Source organism: Callithrix jacchus, chromosome 8, assembly GCF_049354715.1.
Source record: "Callithrix jacchus isolate 240 chromosome 8, calJac240_pri, whole genome shotgun sequence".
NCBI classification, from domain to species: Eukaryota; Metazoa; Chordata; class Mammalia; order Primates; family Cebidae; genus Callithrix; species Callithrix jacchus.
The window spans coordinates 129,183,925-129,205,404 of NC_133509.1; the positions used below are offsets into that span (position 1 = coordinate 129,183,925).

Below are 21,480 nucleotides of genomic sequence, written 5' to 3' on the forward strand. Positions count from 1 at the left end.
ACATCTTTGGGAATAGCTTCATCCCCCAGCCACTGCAGATAGCCCCCTCCAAGCACCCCTTGTCTCCATGGCTCCAGAGGTTGGTCATGATTCATGTAGCATGAGATGGTTGAATGAATGAATAATTGATTGACTGAATCTATTTCTTCATAAGCCTAGTTTATGTGAACAATGACTAGCAATCAAAAAAAAAAAAAAAAAAAAAAAAAAAAAGCCCAGACACCAAACACAGGCAATACCCACCAGGAGGAAATATACCCTTTTTAGAAGCAGCTTTGATGGCACAGTTACTGAAATGACTTAGATAACAGTTATTCTGAAGCCCTTGCATTGACAATTCATGTTACTCCTGTCAGATTTCTGCTCCCACTCAGTCCCCCACCAGATTCTGTGTTGTTCTATGGGAGGAACTTTCCCAGCATGTAATGACAGAGGTTAAAACTATATATTTATGTGACTCTCAGTGGGATCACCATCCAAGGCCGGGAGATAAGCTTTGAAGATCCAACAAAGTGAGCAAATCACGTTTATCAGGTCAGTGACTCTTAGGGTTGCTGGTGCTTCCCCAGGCTGGAAATTGGGTTAATATTAACAGGCCTGAGGTGATATGGGATTGTGAAATCATACGCCTGCTCACCCCTGCCCCAGTGAACAGTCTTGTTCATTCACCCTGCCTCCTACACCCCAGTTGCTCTCCAGTTATAATGCTCAGGCAGGAGGGAGGTGGGCTGGGATTCGAACAGCAGTGTGTTGTCTCTCTAAACAAAGAATGTTGAACTCCAGGGGGCCAAGTCAACATCCTTTCAGTGGATGCCACTGAGTCCTGGGAGTGTAGGGGCATCTGAAGGCACCACATCACTGTCTTTGCTCACAAGGGCATGTTGTTGCAGAGAGGGCAACAGATATGCTTGGCAGGAAAGTAAGCTCTGGGATCTCCTTACACCTGATCATGTGTCCCAATAGATTCCCTTCGCCACTGCCAGTGTGAGCCTCAGAAATGCAAATCTGCCCTTGCCACTACCCCATTTAAGAGCCTCTTCCCCCCAGCAACATTATATATATATATATGTATATATATGTGTGTGTATATATATATGAACTTTATATATATATATATATAAGAACTTTCTTCGTGTATCTGGGTGCTCCTGAATTGGGCGCATATGTATATCTTTATATATATGTATATATAATTGTACTTTAGGTTCTGAAGTACATGTGAAGAACATGCAGGATTGTTGCATAGGTACATACATGGCAATGTGGTTTGCTGCCTCCATCCCCATCACCTGTATCTGGCATTTTTCCCCATATTATCCCTCCCCAACTTCTTACCCCCTGCTGTCTCTCCCGTAGTCCCCCCAGACAGACCCCAGTGTGTGATGCTCCCCTCCCTGTGTCCGAGTGTTCTCATTGTTCAAAACCCATCTATGAGTGAGAACATGCAGTGTTTGATTTTCTGTTCTTGTGTCAGTTTGCTGAGAATAATGGTTTCCAGCTTCATCCATGTCCCTACAAAGGACACAAACTCATTATTTTTATGGCTGCATAGTATTCCATGGTGTATATGTACCACATTTTCCCTGTCCAGTCTATCATTGATGGGCATTTGGGTTGGTTCCAGGTCTTTGCTATTGTAAACAGTGCCACAATGAACATACATGTGCATGTGTCTTTTTAATAAGACAATTTATGATCCTTTGAATGTATACCCAGTAATGAGATTGCTGGATCAAATGGAATTTCTATTTCTAGGTCCTTGAGGAATTGCCACACTGTCTTCCACAATGGTTGAACTAATTTACACTCCCACCAACAGTGTAAAAGTGTGCCTATTTCTCCACATCCTCTCCAGCATCTGTCTCCAGATTTTTTAATCATTGCCATTCTAACTGGCATGAGATGGTAACTCAGTGTGGTTTTGATTTGCATTTCTCTAATGAACAATGATGATGAGCATTTTTTCGTATATTTTGTTGGCCACATAAATGCGTTCTTTTGAAAAGTGACATTCATGTCAATATTATAAATGTAACTGAAAGAAGATCTAGCATCACTTATCATTTGAAAATGCTTCCCATACAAGTTACCAAATAAACCTAATCATTTAGTATCTCTATAAGGTGACAGAAATATCCATTGAGGCTCTCCAGGGGTGCAACTGAAAAGTTTCAAAGATAATTTAGGTCAGAAAAACTTAATTTAGAACTTAATCTTTAGGAAGGCTGTCAAAGATGTCAAAGGTTCAAAACGCCAATCGAAACAGAATCACGGGTCACTGTGGGAATACTGGGAACTCGTTTGACTAGAGTGATCATGGAAGACTTCAAAAGCAATCAAGACAGTCACATGGATGTTAAGGAAAAAAAGCCCTTCATCTTTTCGAAGCTCAGTTTCCATAAGTAACTTTAAAAAATCTAATAAAGACAACATGAAGCACTGAAAATTACAAAAATATTTTTTCTTAGGCCAATCGCCAATAGGTAAAAATCAACCTCCTGCAGTGTGATTGCTTCTCTTTGCGAGAAGCTCACGTTGTTAAACTGCAAGTCAAGCCTTATGAAAGAGTACTTGATTTAATCAGACACAAGGAAAGTGTGTGTCCAGAATTATGAGTGCACACCATCTCATAGAATAAGTAAACAAAAAACTCCGTACCTTGAGCAGGGGAATACATGGCTTTTAGAAAAAGTAAAAGCATATGAAATTACCTGGTTACAGGAAACAATTCAGACACATCAAGAAAACCCAAGAATACAGAATCAAGTAACACTGGAGAGAAACAATGCTTTTCTAGAACTTCAAGACAAATATTTTCATGTCAGGCCACAACAGCAGGATTCAAACCAGATAAAAAGGTTGCAGGAGAGAAAGAGGAAGAGTGGACATCAATCCCAGGCTGCAAGGTACAGCAAAAGTTGAACTTCTGAGATATGAATCTGAGAAGCTTCAAGAGGAAAGCTTTGCCTTGAGAAAGGAAATTACTACTGTAACTGAAGAAGACAACATTTCTCACCTAAAAACCAGGAAATATAATGAAGACTAAAAAAGAAAAAGGTTTCAGTTTAGAAGATTGCTGAAAATTTTCAAAATTCAAAATCAAAACCTCTTGCAAAATTTACTAAGATCAGATCAATACTTCAAGACAATTTTGTTGATCTAACCTAGGGGACCAAAATCTTAGTTTTCTCTCTCTCTCTCTCTCTCTCTCTCCATCCATCTATCCATTCATTTTATCAAAGCTCAATCTTTAGAAAGACTTAAAAATAATTCCCTTTTAATTGTAGCTGACTTTATTGCATATGAAATTCCTTTTGTAAATCATCCTTCAAAAACCTTTCATGACCTCACAGACCTTTGATGACACACTTAATAGTTTAGTTTTATCCTATACTTTCCCTTTTTAAAAAAATAACTTTCTTCACATCACTCTTCTACTTACTGGTTTCTTTCAACCCTGTTAATATTTTGTTTCCAAATCCATATTTGAAACAATCTTTAAATAATCATTTTTCTCAATTAAGAACATATTTTTATGATTCTCATTCTTTTTCTCATCAAATATACATTTTAGTTTTTTTGTACATTTTGTATACAAAATTATATATTAATTACAAATTTAACTCTTAGTTACCTTTATTTCTAATGAAAACCTAGAAAGCAAGACATTTGGAATTGTCTGTTATATATCAATATTTCATAGATGAGAACCATTTTGTAATTTTAAAAATCTGTTTCCCCTTAACATGATTTTTTATGTGTATTGATAGACCTAAATATATTTAATCTTTCTATGGAAAGTAAGAAGCTAAGAACAAGCTTATATTTGTGTTCAGAAATTTAAGTATTTTATCTTATTTGAAAATAACCCAGATATTTCATAATTACCTATTACTTAATTTAACATAACTTTAAGATTTAAAATTACCAACAAGATTTTTAAAACTATGAGGTTTATTTATAAATGTTTACATAATTTAAATTTACCTTATATATGTATTTTTTAACAATTATACCTAGATTCCTTATGAAAACTGATGTATTAAACAAAGCCAGTTATTATTTCAAGCAATTTCTTTGTTAACCATTTTTACGGCCTGTGAATATCAGACATCCATCATCCAGGTAAGTACCTTATGGGTTAATTATATAACCCACAACTCAGAAAATACAACTGTTTAAAATTAAATCAACAATATTAAATTAGTCTTACCAAAGAATTACATAAGCAAATATTATTATTATTATTTTGGATGGGTTTATAGTTTTAAGACCTTAGTTTCAAACTCTGACACCTTAAAACATCCAACGGTGATAAATATAAAATAGTCTGACTAGTAGACCCAGGCAAAAAAAATGTATGCTGACAATTCTGAAGACATTTCTACTTTAATTTTACCAACATGTATTTTTAATTTTCAGTTTTTCTGGGCACAGAGTAGGTGTATATATTTGTGTGGCACATGAGATACTTTGATACAAGCATGCAATGTGTAATAATCACATATGTATTTTACCAATAACCAATTTTGAAATTAGTTATTTACCAAAGATTTACCCAAGTTTTGTGAACTTAAAAACATTTGGGTTAATTACTTTATTTTTGATAAAACACTTAAGTGCTTAATTTTCCCCCTTAATTAACTGATTAGAGCTGTTTCATGTATCTTGGTAGAAAAATATATACATACAACATAAAAAGATATAGACAATACAAATACATAGAAGTAGATTCCCTAGCTTTAATTTTGAAATTTTAATCATGAAATAGTAGAGCGTAGTAATATAAACTCATCAGTTTATAAAAGAGCAGTTTGATTCAAATTGAATTTTTGACAAAATGAAACCTGTTCATATGGCTACATTATATTTGCCCAGTAAAAAGATTTATGACAAGTCTTTGGCTGTCAACCAAAACTTTGGGTAAAGCAGCTTTCATAGCAGTTTGATGTTTTAAGAACAACTCTTTTAATTCTCTTTATTTCAGTTTCAAATGAGTGTAGGGATGAAATATTTAAATGTTTCCATTTTATCTGGAAGTGGCAGAATTGTATAAGAAAAACAAAATGTTCAAGTGGCCTTGAGTTTCAGAAACAAATTTATCTTTTTGTTTTGCCAGCCTGGTTTACTTGATTAATCAATGTGGGCAGGGAAGTATTTCATAGAGAGGCATTTAGTGGGTTTTTTGCTTAGATTTTTTTTGGGCTCATGTATAGCAACAAAGCAATATTTTTATGCCAGACAGAGATATCACATATTATTTCTCTGAGCTCAAGGTTTTCACCTGCTTGATCTAACTTTTATAAAGATGTATCTAATTCTTTCCTTTGTAGAGTATCAGCATTTTAATTAACTCTTCTGTCACCCTAAGTGATTGTTAGTCAGGCAAACCTATATTGACATTTCCAAAACAGATGACTGTTATCTATACAAGGCTAGGTTGTTGGTTGCCATGGAGCTGTTGTAATTTGAAGGCTGTCTCTTTTTTTTAATGTTGGCTTAAAAGATGAGGAAGAAAAACTTCTAAACTGCTTTTGAAATAAGCAGCAGTAGATTATTTTAATATAAGTAAAAAAATCAATAGATTCAAAGTAAACAGAAAGGAGGAAGAAAAACAGAGAAGTTAAGAGCCTGTGAAGTTTGAATAATCCCTATGATGACCATTGATTTTAAAATGTGCACTAGAAAAAACTATGAAGCCAGCTGGAATCCCAGAAAACCTGGTATGCCTTGAAACTTGAGAATTTGACTTGATTTCTTTTTACTCTCTATAGAGCAAAGAAAATCCTCTAACTCCTGCCAAGGAATGTCAGGAGTTTGAACCAGTATTTTAGATGGGGGCAACTGCCTTAATGAATTTTAATTTGCTGTCTCATGCTCAACATTTCAAATGTTAATTTTTGCTCTTGAAAAATGTTCAGAAACAAGCAAGGGGGGGAAATAAAAGATCTAAATTATTTATATATGTGCATAACCAAACAAAATGAGACCGAAATTAAATTGCCCATACATTTTAAGCCAGATGTACAGATGAAGCAAAATCTTAAATTGGGCAAGCTGAATTGACAAAAATTAAATTCACTAGAAAAGATGTTCCTCACAGAATGTAAGTTCTATAGAAACCAGAAGAGTACACTCACCATAGAGAGGAAATGTCTTTATACAAGAAAACGCTTGTCAGAAATGCCAAAAAGTCTCTTATCATCCTGGGAGGAATAAGAAGTTCTGTACTTAAGGCGGCCTTATTGAAATCAGATCTCAAATAAAGTCAAATAACTTCTACAGAAATGCAGGCTTTGCTTGAGAGAAGACACATCAGGGCAGAAAAGGTGAGTCCTTAGACTAGAGTTCAAAGGGCTCAAATGAATATTGAACATCAATCTCAAGAATCACAGACATCTTCCAAAGGTGATCTTGCTTGAGGTTGCCCTTCTGACTCCAGTCATGCCAACCTGTTTAACACAGATAGGGAGAGTCTCCAAAAGAAAGTGGTGTTTATTCAGGAATGGGCATTGCAAAGGGAATGCATGTGCTATCATAAGCTATGTGCATATTCGGAAAGGTAAAGGAAGACGAAGATTTCTAAAGGAAAAATAAGGAGAATTACATCATTGTTTGGAGATACGTATTTTTGGCTGTGAGGATCAATAACAAAGGTGTCAGTCTGAAGTTGGACAGGCGGTTGCTGGGCAGGTAACACTCACAGAAGTAGTTTTTGGTGTAAGATTGTGACAACCTTTGTACAAGGTTGTGGTTTTTGCAGAGTCTTTTGTGATGGTTTTTATCAGGCATTCGTGCATGAGGACCCACTTTTTAATACCATTCCTGGCTCCATTTCCAGGATTATTTTTTTCTTTGTAACACAGGTGACTCCATTTTGATTCTGACTACTTTCATAGTGTGTTGTAAAATTCCCTTTGCTAGCATTTTTTCCAGGATTTCTTTTTTCTCGCATCAATGTTCATAAGCAACATTGGTTTATATATTTTTTCTTGCAATGTTTTGTCTGGCTTTGGTTTCAGTGTAATTCTGACCTCATAGAATGAGTTAGAAAGTGTTCCCTCCTCTTCTACTTTTTGCAAGAATTAGTGTAGGATTGGTTTGAATTCTTCCTTAAATGTTTGTTAAAATTCAGCAGTGAAGGCATCAGGCCCTGAGCTTTTCTTTGTTGGGAGGTTTTTCATTACTGATAGTCATACATCTGTTCAGATTGTCTGTTTCTTGTGATTCAGTCCTAGTAGGTCATGTGTTTCTAGGAACTTATGTATTTTGTCTAGATTATCCAATTTTCGGTGAACAGTTGTTCGTAGCGTTCTCTTATATTCCTTTGTATTCCTACGAAAAGCTCTTGTAATATCCACTTTTTCATTTCTGAGTTTAGTTATTTTTATCTTCATTTTTCTCTTAGTCAATCTAACAAAAGACTTGTCAATGATCTTTTCAAATAACCGATTCTTCATTTTGTTGATTTTCTCTATTATTTTTCTATTGCTGATGTTCTCTATTATTTTGTCTTCTCCGTTTTGTAGATCTTTGCTCTAATCTTTAGTTTCCTGCATTCTGCTGGCTTTAGGTTTAGTCTGTTCTCTTTTCTTTCTAGTTCCTAAAGGTATAGTTTGATGTTGGTTTGAGCTTATTGTTTTTTAATGTAAATATTTTCAGCTACAAACTGCTCTCTTAGCCCTACATTTTTGCACATGAAATTTTGGTGTGTTGTGTTTTCATTTGTCTGGAGAGTTTCTAATTTTCCTTGTGCTATTTTTAACAATTATTAAGAGTACGTTGTTTAGTTTCCATATATTTGTGGATTTTCCAGTTTTACTTCTGTTATTGATTCCTTCTTTCATTTTAATCAGAAAAAAATACTTTGTATGGTTTAAATATTTTTAAATACACAAAGATCTGTTTTGGAGCCTAATATATGGTGTATCCTGCAGAACGTTCCATATGCACTTCAGAAAAATGTGTTTTCCACTGTTTTGGGGTAGAGTATTCTGTATATTAGTCTATAGTGTTGTTCAAGTTTTCTGTTTTCTTATGATCTTCTGCCTGGTTGTCCTATTGGTAATTGAAAGTGGGGTATTAAATTCTCCTACTATTGTTGTGTTGCTGTCTATTTCTTCCTTCTATTGGGTCAGTGTTTGCTTCATATATTTCAGAGTGCTGATGGTGGTGAATGTATATGTATAATTGCTTTATTTTCTGAGTGAATTGAATGGCATTTTTGGCATACAGTTTGCATTTTATAAAGGTAAATATATCAGTCCTTGTTTTATGATTTTTGTGTTTTCTGTCTTCTTTTGAAAGGTTTTACCCACTTAAAAAATTAAGAACTAAATTACATCATACTTTCTTCCAGAACGTCGATATTTTTTATGTCTTAATATTTGATATACCCAGAGGTCTCAACCCCGTTATTTACCTTGGTCTTTATCCTTTAACCCCTGAGCTCACTGCGGTCCTCACAAGAATACAGATTCCATAGCTCTCTCCTTATTGTGTGGTCTCCCCAGTTTACCCTTTTCTTACCCATGTCCTCTTTATTTCTCTCTCCTGAAAACCTCTAAACACTCAATTAAGTGTTCTGACCCACCTCCTGAGAGGTCTCTCTTTTGTCATGGCTGGCTCTCTCTAGCTCGTACATTTTCTCCTAGGAAATAACTACCTTTCATATCAGATGAACTGCAGAGTTAGAGATACAGGTCAGGGAAATGGTCAGGACTCCAGTAGATAAAGGATGGGGTCATGAACCCAGATAAGAGAGAGAAATAAGGTGATGGAAAAGATTGCCAGGTCATCAGAAGAATCAATGGATGCATATTTCCTTTCAGGCCAGGAGTTCTAAACAGGAGATCAAAGGTGGAGTCCCCTTGGGACAGAAGGGTGGGGCCCAGAGAGCAGTGAGGAGAAGGCACAGTGTCTTCTGGAATCTGGGTAACAAGCTCTGAGGGGCCAGAGCTAAAAGGACAGTCCTTTCTCCTCTGAGACCCTTAGGGTGGGAGGCATGGGGTCCACCAAGGTCTTGGATGCTGAGGTTTCTCAGGCTGGAGTTTCAGTGGAGTTGCTTAAGAAAGAAGGAACCTGAGACAGAGGGGCCTGTTGGAGACCAAGGGGCATCCCCAAGGCTGAGTCCTTCCTGCCTCTGCAGGTGGAGACACAGGTGAAGATCAGGAGACCACAGGGGAGTCCAGCCTGGCAAGGGCAGGAGGGGACTGTAAAAGTTGTCAGGCCAGCAGAGGACTTAATGAATTCACCTCACCCTTTCAGGCCAGGAGTTGTAACCAAGAGCTCAAGGGCAGCGGCACTTACCCTCTGTAGGGACCCACCCTGTGCTGGGCACTTTGTGAGAGTTGCAATTCCATCTCCCAACTCACTCTGTCCCGCAGGATCACCAAGATTCAGATGCCTGGGTTCAGATCCTGGCTCTGGCCAATTGGAGCTAAAACTCTGTGTGCCTCAGTTTCCTCCTGTGTCAAGTGCAGATATATCCAGGCAGGGAGGCTCCCGGCGCTCTCCCCCAGCGTCAGCTCCAGAGGAGGCTGAGGGAGAACTCCTCACCCGGAAGAGCCTGTGAGTTCCACAGAGAGGCTCGCTGAGCTGCCTTGCACACAGGCCACCCCCACACGCTCTGAGGGCTTCTCGTGCTCACGGGTCTATGGAGTGGGGGTGTGGGGACACTCAGTGCCTGTGTCCAGGAACCCCTGTCCTGGAAATCAGCCTGGGGCATCTGCAGCTCCTGCCAAGATGTTTGTCTCCAGTGAGCTGGATCTCACCCAAGGGCCTCGATGTTCTTCCCTGGGTGGGCTCAGTTTAGCAGAACCAGCCTGTGCGAAGCTGTGTGGGAGTGTGGGTGGAAGGGAGTCCCATGGCCTTCCAAGATCCAGGTTTCTCTATCCTTGACATGGCCTCAGAGGGGTGACGAGAGGAGCCAAGGAATCCATACACGCTAGGGGCCTGGAACTGTGCCTAACCCTTAGTGGATGCCCAGTAATTGCCAGCTGCCTGAAGTCACCAGGCTTGTGTCTACCAAGGCCCAGGAATCTCTTATCAGGAGCTGAAATTTGTGCTGCTTGGGCTTACTAGTCCATTTGTGTGGGCACTTAGGGTGGTGACACCAGCTGCCAAGTGCCACCCAAGGGCTCCTGGGTGTGACTTGGAAGGACTTGTTCTCTCCACTCCAGTGAGGGATTCCTGTTTGAGGATAAAGGGAGTTAAGACCCCGTCATTCTCACTACATCTGCTTCTGTTTCATATAACACACACAGTCACAGACACACACCAACTCAGAGACACACAATCACAGACACACACACACACACACACACACACATCCACAGCCACAGACACATCCTCAGTCTAGATAGAAATACCTGGACACACAGACACATGTAGCCTTGGACACACACTCAGAGAAACATCACACACACAGCCTTGTCCACACTATATGCAAACACACAGAAACACCGAGGGACACTAACACACACAGACTCAGACACACAGACACAAAAACTCTCAGATTCACATTGACTCAGAGACACACAAAGAAACACACACACACAGACATATTCACAGCCATATGCAGACAGAATTCCTAGACACACAGAGACACAGACATGCACACACACAAACACACAAAGACACACACGGTCACACACATACACACAGACACACACAAACACAGACACATGGTGTAGCCCTTCTCACTCTGGGACACATAAATGCCACCAAAGGCTGCACATCTGACTTTCCTGACCTCCGGGTCAGGGCCTGGCAGAGGGAGAAGGTGTGGCAGTGGCTCCAGCTGCCTCTCACAGCCTGCTTTGCACTCACAGGGTGGGGGCATTCTTTCCTCATGCTGCCAGTGAGAACAGGAGGCTCAGGAAAGTGGCTTTTCTGGGTTGCACAGTGCCACAGCATTCTCCTAGCACTCTGGCTGGGGCCTGGCTCTCCCTGGCTGACCCACACTTGGCAGCCTCTTCTGGTAACCCCTTCTTCTTCCATAAGCTCCTGGGTCCAGGTCCATAATCTGAGGATTCAGCTCCCTCCATCCTGGCCTGGCATGTGCCTGCTCAACCATGTGCTCCATGAACACAGTTCAGGAGGCCTGGAGAGGGCACTGACCTGGAGCCCACACATGGCCTCAGTGCACCAAGGGAGACTCAGAGATGACGGGGAGGGAGCTGCAGTCACACGCAGGTGGGGGTCAGCTCAGCTTTCTTTAATGCCATCCAGGGAGGAAGCAAGGGATGGACGGGAGGGGCTGAGGAGGGCGAGGCAGTTATTTTTGGGTGGGATTCACCACTTTTCCCATGAAGAGCGGAAAGTTGGTGTTGTCATCCTTGATGATGACCAGGAAGGGCCGGTTGAACATGACCGTCTGATACTTAGACCAGATCTTCTCTTCCAGATAGGGGGCTCCAGTGGCTTTGGTCTCTTTCTCATCAACCCTCAGCTCAGCCACATGCACGGCCTGGAAGGGAGAGAAGCAGAGACGCGTGCTGGGGCCGAGCTGTGCCCCAGCCCAGGCCTGGAGCAAGGCCTGTGTGGACAGTCTCATCCTAGGAGGTGAGGCACTCACTCGGGCCTTTCTCCACCCAGATGGCCCTGACTGCAGGTCTTCCCTCTCCCTGTCACACAGGCCCTGCTCCCCCCAAGGCTTTGGCTGATGGGGCTGGATCCCCTCCATCTACCTTCCCTCTAAGTATCTCTCCCCCTGCTCAGGATGCACCCATGACTCAGAAGGTGAACGAGCATCCCCGCTGCACTTCATTTGTGTTTCTTGGCCCCTTCCTCAGACTCAGGACAGAGCTGTGACCCCCAATCTAATCAAAGAAAATAACTATTAGGTATTATGCTTAGTACCTGGGTGATGAAATAATCTATACCACAAACCCCCATGGTTTAACTATGTAACAAACCTGCACGTGGACCCCTGAGCCTAAAAGAAAAGCTAAAAAAAATTAAAACAATCAGAAGTTAACCTTGGTTTGTTCTCCTTTGAGCTCCTTTATACCCAAAGAATGTTAGTACCAAGCTAACCATCTTGTTACGGCAGCTGGAAAGGCTCTCCTTTCCAGTACATGGCTTTAAGCTCCTTGAGGACACGGACTTTGACAGTGACCTTCAGAGTGCCCAGACCCCAAGATAATGCAGTCATTCACTAAATTATGGTTGTTCTTTGGATACCTTTAATTTTCCTAAATTAATGTCATCTTTAGCTGACATCACTCATTGATTGGAACTTGGCAATACACCCAAAACTCAAAATCTCAGATGAAAGGGGCCAGGAAGTCTTTTGAAATGATTGAACCTAAGCTTTTCTGCATCAATATGGATAAATTAAGGCCCCAAACGAGAAGGTCCTGGGCAAAGGGTCAGTGCCACAATAGCAGGAGTCCCCAAAGGTACCAGCTGCACAGGAGGCACCTCCCCAGCTCTGCCGTCGGACCATTCCTGGCTCAGTGGCTCTCAGGAATCCTCAAGAGCTCAGCCTGGGTCTTCACTTGTGTCTCTTGGCCCCTTCCTCAGCCTCAGGACAGAGCTGCCACCCCCATGCAATCTGCCAGCCGACACCAGGGGACAATACGGTCTTCCAGGTGACCTCACCTTAGAGAGCTTCAGGGGTGCCTCCTGACTGACTCCAGAGAGGTCAGCTTCATTGCTGAAGATCTTGGTGATGCCCAGATTCCTGAGGACTGGCTTAAGTTCGTAGGTTCCAGAAATGAGCAGTCTGGGAAAATGTAGACTGATGGTCCTGGTGTGAGGAAAGACAATGAAGGCATGGTGCAGCCACCACCACATGGTGTATTCATTCTGATTGTTTCTCCCACTTAGCATTTCTCCCACTTAGCACCATGTCCTCACCCACATCAAGATCAGAAGTCAGAGGGAAAGGATCAGAGAAAATAACTATTGGGTGCTGTGATTAGTACCTGGGTGATGAAATAATCTATACCACAAACCCTTATGTTAATAAACCTGCACATGGACCCCTGAACCTAAAATAAAAGTTAAAAAAAATAAAACAATTAGAAGTTAACCTTGGTTTGTTCTCCTTTGAGCTCCTCTATACCCAAAAAATGTTAGTATCAAACTAATCATCTTGTTAAGGCAGCTTGAAATGCCACCTCCTTTAAGAAGCCCTCCAGGCAGATTCTAGGTGTCCTGGAAGCCTGTCTCATCCTGCCCTATAGTGTTTGGTCACTGGGCCCCCAGCCTGGAACATCCCCAGAGCCCTACACTCAGGAGAACATGGGGCTGGTGGCACCCGTTCAGGGGATGAGAGCAGTGACCACCCCATGCTGAATGCTTCCCTCTGGTTTTCCATGGGGAGACAAGGCCACCCAAATGGGATCTGGCATGAGCAGACAGCCTGGCTCTGGGCTCTCTGATCAGTTACCCTCTCCACCACCTGGTTTTTTTTCTCAAACCCTGGAGCAGGGACCTCAAAAGGTGCTGGCATGGGACAGAGGAATTCCTACCTCAATTGCTATTATGAACCCCAACATCTTTTTTCTTTCTTTTTTTCCTTTCTCCCTTCCTTCCTTCCTTCCTTCCTTCCTTCCTTCCTTCCTTCCTTCCTTCCTTCCTTCCTTCCTTCCTTCCTTCCTTCCTTCCTTCCTTCCTTCTTTTTGAGACAGAATCTTGCTCTGCCACCCAGGCTGGAGTGCAGTGGGGCAATCTTGGCACACTGTAGCCTGTGCCTCCCAGGTTCCAGCTATTCTCCTGCCTCAGCCTCCTGGGTAGCTGGGATTACAGGTGCACCACCACATCCAGCTAATTTTTGTATTTTCAGTAGAGACAGGGTTTCTCCGTATTGGCCAGGCTGGTCTCGAACTCCTGACCTCAGGTAATCTGCCTACCTCAGCCTCCCAAAGTGCTGAGATTACAGGTGTGAACCACCACACCCAGCCACCTTTTGTATTTTCATCTTGGTTTTACAGTGTACAAAATAAACTAGATCAGCAGGGCATGGGCATCATTATGAACACACACACCACACACATACACTAATGTGTGGCTCATGTTTAAGTATCATTTACTATGGGGCACCCAATCTAACAGCAGCGATAAAGTGACTGAGGAACTCAAGCATTCTGTTAACGTGCCCTGGCTGTTCCAATTCTAACCCTTGCTTTTCTGGGCCATGTCACACAGGCTCTTCCCCCATTCCCCCAGGGACATTCTACCCTTGAACTCCACACTCCACTGTTGCCTTTGCCAGGAAGCCCATCTGTTCCTTCTTGGTTCTGTCAGAATGTGTGATGGTGCTGCTGTCCCTGCCCTGGGCACTGGATGTTAGGAAGGGACAGTGTCCACGCTAGAGTGGGAAGTCACCAGGGACTAGCCCTTTACTCTTCACCCCTGGGTACTTTCATGAAGCATGGCTGGTGCTACCTGAACTCAGTGATGGCATCTGTCTGCTGCAGTAGCTGTGACCCAGGGATGTGGGGTCCACCCTTTCCAGCCCTCTGGCCAGTCCTGATGGGCCTCACTCCTGACATGGCTTAAAGGTCTGGGCAGCTCCTGACTCAGACCCTGAACTAGAAATCACCTTAAGTCAATGGCTCTCTGGATATGTTCAAAGTGGCTGTAGGTCAGTTTATCTTCCAAGTGCCGCATCTTCTTTGGGTCGGGCAGGATGAAGAAGGCAGTGGCATTACCCACATAGTGCTGTGCCAACACCCAGCTGGATAACTCCTTGTCTCGGTGGACATCAAATCTCCCCAGGCGGTTTATCATAGGCACTCTGACGATGGTCTTATCATCCACATGGAAGCCTTCTAACATAACGCGCTCAGCCATGAATTTATCTTTCCATTTGCCTGGAAAGAAAGGAAGGTGGGCATCAGCCAGGTGGAGGATAAAAGGGTGGAACTGTGTGAATGAAAGGAGCCCTGAGTCCCTTTGGTGAGACATTTCCCTCTGCTTCAGCTGTATCCTCTGTAAAATGGGATTCTAATGAAACTATTAACTGCTGGGGAGCTTTTGTGAGAATCATCTGAAGATAAAGAAGAATCCAGAGTTTCTACAGACTCGAACTAATTGGCAGAATCCTGGCACCACAGAAAAAGCTTTTATATTTGGCTTTGTTTATTTGATAGTGGCTCCGGGATGGTTAAGGAAAGCTAATGAGCAAAGTCGGAACTCCGATGCCTCGTCGCCTTTGACTGGAGGCTTCCTGCCTCCTGCAGAGGGCTGGTTCCCTCGAGGTACAATGGACGACAGCATTCTGCTTACTACTCCTGAGGCCTTTCCCTGGACCAGCAGGGGAAATGCAGATGCCTAGGCAGCCTCCCCTCTGCCATACCAAGAGAGTTTCACCATTGAGGCATGCAGAGTGGGCAGGTGCCTCAAGGACCCCTGAGCTCAGCTTTCTCGTTGGACAGAAGGAGGAGAGTGAAGCTGAAGAGGGACGGGGCCTGCCCTAAGGCCACAGCAGAGCTGGGACCTCAGTTGTGCTGACTGCAGCCTGGCTGCTCCCCACTGCCCTCCTCTGCCTCAAGAGCAAGGGAGCCTCAGAGTGGAGGAAGCAGGCCTGGGCTTGCCTCCCACCTCCCTCCCCCAGGTTGTTTTCCTGGGACAGTGGGAGCTGGCTTGGAATGCCAGCTGTCTGCTGCAGTAGCTGAGACCCAGGGATGTGGGGTCTACCCTCCCCAGCCCTGTGTAACATTGTAACCCTTCCGGGGCAGGAAGGCAGCCTGAGGTACAGAAGAGTCCCTCACCTGCTGTATGCCACACACCGTCCCCACGTCCCCATGATCTTTGTTACTTGTTTAATTCTTAAAAAGCCTACAGCAAGGGTGCTATTTTGTCCATGCTAACCTGGGAAATTAGCACCTTAAAGAAGTAAAATGCAGGATTTGAACCCCAATATTTCAAACCGCAAAGCTCACACTGCTTCTGGGACACTGGAGTCGTCTAAAGTATGCTCCATGAAAGTATCCCTTTATGCATGTGCCACAAAATATTTTTCTGGCTTTAGTGTGTGGGAAGCATTTCATACTCTGCCTCCTCCCTGTTAGGGATTTCCAGTGAGTGTTAGGACAATAATACTCATTATTAATAGCGAGTATGCATTATTGCAGTAATTAATAATGCAGTAATTAATAGCACTCTGACAAGGTGTGTAGGGAAGATGATTGGCTGTCTTGAACTCATCATTCTTTTATCTTATTTGACCGTGGAAAGTATTTTACTGTTTGTGTTTGGAAAACTGCAGAATCCATGCGAGATGCCCTGCCATGTCTCACTGTGTAGGAATGCTTAAGAACTAGTAGTTTGAGAATATGCTTGGGTTATTTCAGTGGAATGGGCTTGGGCAGGTACCTTACCGTGAAAGGAAAGGTAATCCACCAGTGCAAGACTTGTCTCTTTTTTCAGCTGTTTGAACAAATCCACTATTTTTCTTGCAATTCTCTTCTCCACATAATTATTCATCTGCTCCTTGGCCTCCTCGGTGTCCCTGAAGTTGATGGAGGAGGGTTCTGAGTGGTACAGCTTCTTGATATCCTCCAGAAACGTGTCCGCCAGCTTCACACTCTTGTTGATGAACAAGCTACTGCCGGTGGTCAGCTGGAGCTGGCTGTTCGGGCTGCTGAAGGCTTGGAGAAATTGCTGGAAGCATTCATGGATCTTGGGCTCAGGCGTCTCCGTGAGGTTGAAATTCAGGCCTTCCAGGATCTCTGTGCGCGTGTCGGCCTTGGTCCCCAGGGAGAGCATTGCAAAGTCCATAGCCACGCTCGTTGGGGCAACTAGGATATTGCTGGTTTTTGATAGATCAGCCAGCTCTTTGTACAAATCGAAGGTGAAGTCGGTGATGTTATGGGAGATCTTCTGGCAAGCAGGGTCCTCCCAGGCTCCTTGATCATGTTGGGATACATGCATCTCTGGGGCATAATCTTTCTGGGGATCCTCAGCCAGGGAGCCGGGGACTAGGCAGCACAGCCCTGCCAGCAGGAGGATGCCCCATGAGACAGAGAATGTCATTGTTCTGCAAGACAGAGACAGGGGGAGGGGGGCAGGTCCCAAGTCAGGGCACATGATGACTCCCAGTCACCAGGGATTGACACCACGTGAATCCAACCATGCATTATTAAGCATCCACCATGTGCCCAGCCCATTGCAAGCACTTTCCTACACCATCATCTTCGAAAGAATCAGAAAGACAGCAAGCATGTATGAGGTACTTAGCATATGCCAAGAACTGTTCTAAGCATATGCTCGTGTTAACCCATTGCTTTCTTGTAACAATCCTGTGCGGTGGTAACGCTGCTATTTTCCTTTTACAGAGGAGGAAACCAAAGCCCAGAGAGGGTAGGCTCATGTCCAAGGTCAGCAAGCAGGAAAAGCCAGCATCTCTCACCCTGGCAGGCTGGGTCTTTAGCCCTTGCTCTCTACAGCTCCACTTACCTCTGTAATGACCTTGAGGTACACATGCCACAGCCCCATTTTATTTTATCTTATTATTTTATTTTATATTAGTTTATTTTTCGGAAACAGAGTCTGGCTCTATCACCCAGGTTGGAGTGCAGTGGCATGACCTTGGCTCACTGCAACCTCTGCCTCCCAGGTTCAAGTGTTTCTCCTGCCTCAGTCTCCTGAGTAGCTGGGGTTATAGATGTGCACCACCATGCCAGGCTAATTTTTTTGTATTTTAGTAGAGATGGGGTTTCGCCATGTTGCCCAGGCTGGTCTCGAACTTCTGACCTCAAGTGATCCTCCCTACTTGGCCTCCCAAAATACTGGGATTACAGGCATGATCCCACCGCACCCGGCCCCTATGTTAGAAAAGAGGAAACTGGGGCCCAGGATGCCTGAGGCACTTGCCCAGGGTTACTAAGGAAGTGGTTAAGTCAGGATCAGCATCACATCCACAGATCACAACGGTCCTTGGAGATCTCCACTGACTTCCCTTATTTAATGGACAGAGAATCTCTGTCCCTAGAGGGACAGGATACTGTGCCGTAACACACAGCCAGAGCTCAGAGGCGCTGTGTAAACGCAGCCCGCCTGATTTCTGCCTAGGCTCTCCCCAGATTCCACACACTTCTGCATTTCCCTCTCCTCCCAGCTGTGGCAGCCTTCACTGTACAGGACCCTGGAGCCTGTACTGAGTATTGTCTGAGCCCTGTGACATTCTGGCCTGGGAAATGCTGCTGCTGATAGAAGCACAACAGCCCTGTTCCCCCAGAGGCAATCGCAGACATTGCCTTTGGTCTAAAGGTATTTTATAGGATGGAAAAGGTGAACTCAGAATGGTTCAGTAACTTGCCCAAGGCCAGAAGCTGCTCAAGTAGAACCGAAGCCAACAGGCCACCAGCTGCTGGCCAAGTGCTTTGTGTAGAGCTGTAGCCCAGCCTCCTCCAAGGCTGTGACCCTGGATGCTGCCCTTGGCCAGGCCTGGAGGACAAGGATATTGGATTGGGCTGTGCTGTGCTGGGGGGACTCTGCCGTGCATCCGAGGATGTCTGACAGCATTCTCAATAAAACCACAGCCATGTAGTGACCCTCAACTCACGGGGATGATGATGAACCATCCCCTGCTAATGTCCCCTGAGGAGCCCCCTGGGGTGGGGGCTCAGATCACCCTGGCTGTTTTGAAGGCCTCCTCTTCCCTGATTGGACAGAAGCTTCTCTCCTTTCAGAGTGGGCTTAAGTCAAGTGAGGCCCAGCTGCATCTGCCTGGGCCCAGGCCATGTGGGATGTCCATTCCTTTGGGATAGGGGCCCTGTTTAGTGTCCCCAGGATTGCCTTGTGCCTGCTGTCCCCGGTCTCAGGAGATTGGATCCCAGGTCTTCGTAAGGAGACTGGCTGCACACCACAGCCTGTTTCTAGAAGCAATTGTGGACGTCAGCTTTCGTCTAAAGTTATGTCTTGTGATCTCCGTTTTTATATGATGGGAAAGGTAAACTCAGAGTGGTTGAGTAACTTGCTCAAGGCCACACAGCTGGTCAAGCAGAACCAGGAGCCACCAGGCCACCAGGGCTGTCGTGTTGAGATGGAGCTCCATCACCCATAAAGTTCCTCCCTGACCCAGGGCTTAATGACAGCCCCTAGGGAGAGTCAGGGGCTGTGCCTACTGCGGAGTCGCTGGAGTCCCAGCCCCCGGAGCCCGTCCTGGACATGCCCTACTATGAGTCTGGGGTCCCTGCCACACACGTGGGCTGAGGCACCTGCTGTCAGCTCAAGAGAGACTAAGGCATTGCTGGTTGAGCTCTGGGCCCAACAGCAATAGGGACCTGAGAACTCGATCTCTCCAGAATAACATGAGTGTATGGGAGAGAAAGTGATGACAATACACCTCGTTTCTCATCCAGGCTCCATCATTCACCAATGATGTAAGCTCAGAAAAATATTTTCGCCTCTCTATCCTCATCTTGAAATGGGAATATTGGGAGAACTAAGTAAAATAAATGTAAATGTGAAGCCCAACAATGGGAAGGGAACTCAGATGCAGCGTTCGTAGGGAGGAGGGGGGTGGGTTTCACAACCACAAAGCCTGCAGGACCAGTGAGAGCCCAGCATGTAGAGGAGCGGGCCATGAACCAGATAGGAGAGGGAGGAGGGGAATGAATAGGTTGTCAGGCCAGCAGAGGAGTTAACGAATTCACCTCTCCCTTTCAGGCCATGAGTCCTAACCAAGACAGGCCAGGAGTCCTAACCAAGACAGGCCAGGAGTCCTAACCAAGACAGGTCGGGGTCCTAACCAAGACAGGCCAGGGGTCCTAACCAAGACAGGCCAGGAGTCCTAACCAAGACAGGCCAGGGGTCCTAACCAAGACAGGCCAGGGGTCCTAACCAAGACAGGCCAGGAGTCCTAACCAAGACAGGCCAGGAGTCCTAACCAAGAGATCGAGGTAAGAGGCCCCTGGGGGCAGGAGGTGGGGCCCGGACAGCAGTGGGGAGAGGACATGGTGTCCTCTGGAATCTGGGTAACAAGCTCTGAGGGGCCAGAGCTAAAAGGGCACCCCTCCTCCTCCGAGACCCTTAGGGAGTGGCCATGGGGTCCACCAGGGTCTTGGACTCTGGCTCAGGCTGGAGGTCCCCAGGAGCAGGCAAGAGCAAAAGAGCCTGGCTGGGCGCGGTGGCTCACACCTGTAATCCCAGCACTTTAGGAGGCCAACGTGGTGGAACACCTGAGGCCAGGATTTCAAGACCAGCCTGACCAACATGGTGAAACCCGGTCTCTATTAAATACAAAAAAAAAAAAAAAAAAAATTAGCTGGGCAGGGTGGCACATGCCTGTAGTCCCAGCTACTTGGGAGGCTGAAGCAGGAGAATTACTTGGGCCCTGGAGTTAGAGGTTACCGTGAGCCGAGATTGCGCCATTGCACTCCAGCCTGGGCAACAGAGAGACACTCCCTCTCAAAAAAAAGGAAAAGATAAAAAGAAAAATAGCCTGAGACAGAGGGGCCTGTTGGAGACCAAGGGGCATCCCCAAGGCTGAGTCCTTCCTGCCTCTGCAGGTGGAGACACAGGTGAAGATCAGGAGACCACAGGGGAGTCCCAGCCTGGCAAGGGCAGGAGGGGACTGTAAAAGTTGTCAGGCCAGCAGAGGACTTAATGAATTCACCTCACCCTTTCAGGCCAGGAGTTGTAACCAAGAGCTCAAGGGCAGCGGCACTTACCCTCTGTAGGGACCCACCCTGTGCTGGGCACTTTGTGAGAGTTGCAATTCCATCTCCCAACTCACTCTGTCCCGCAGGATCACCAAGATTCAGATGCCTGGGTTCAGATCCTGGCTCTGGCCAATTGGAGCTAAAACTCTGTGTGCCTCAGTTTCTTCCTGTGTCAAGTGCAGATATATCCAGGCAGGGAGGCTCCCGGCGCTCTCCCCCAGCGTCAGCTCCAGAGGAGGCTGAGGGAGAACTCCTCACCCGGAAGAGCCTGTGAGTTCCACAGAGAGGCTTGCTGAGCTGCCTTGCACACAGGCCACCCCCACACGCTCTCAGGGCTTCTCGTGCTCATGGGTCTATGGAGTGGGGGTGTGGGGACACTCAGTGCCTGTGTCCAGGAACCCCTGTCCTGGAAATCAGCCTGGGGCATCTGCAGCTCCTGCCAAGATGTTTGTCTCCAGTGAGCTGGATCTCACCCAAGGGCCTCGATGTTCTTCCCTGGGTGGGCTCAGTTTAGCAGAACCAGCCTCTGCGAGGCTGTGTGGGAGTGTGGGTGGAAGGGAGTCCCATGGCCTTCCAAGATCCAGGTTCCTCTATCCTTGACATGGCCTCAGAGGGGTGACGAGAGGAGCCAAGGAATCCATACACGCTAGGGGCCTGGAACTGTGCCTGACCCTTAGTGGATGCCCAGTAATTGCCACCTGCCTGAAGTCACCAGGCTTGTGTCTACCAAGACCCTGGCCCAGGAATCTCTCACCAGGAGCTGGAATCCTTGTTGCTCGGGCTCCACAGCCCATTTGTGTGGGTACTTAGGGTGGTGACACCAGCTGCCAAGTGACACCCAAGGGCTCCTGGGTGTGAC

General features: G+C 45.2%; 1 protein-coding gene across 1 annotated transcript; it reads right to left on the reverse strand.

Moving 5' to 3' along the window:
- Positions 1-11,181: 11,181 nt before the first annotated feature.
- LOC100388006 (alpha-1-antitrypsin-related protein-like) lies at positions 11,182-20,779 on the reverse strand. Its single transcript, XM_035261371.3, has 5 exons — positions 20,631-20,779; positions 16,335-16,993; positions 14,555-14,825; positions 12,607-12,754; positions 11,182-11,470 (listed from the first exon to the last, which is right to left on the reverse strand). Exons 1-5 carry the CDS (start codon positions 20,681-20,683, stop codon positions 11,279-11,281), a joined length of 1,323 nt encoding a protein of 440 aa, XP_035117262.1. The 5' UTR covers positions 20,684-20,779; the 3' UTR covers positions 11,182-11,278.
- Between the last annotated feature and the right edge of the window lie 701 nt (positions 20,780-21,480).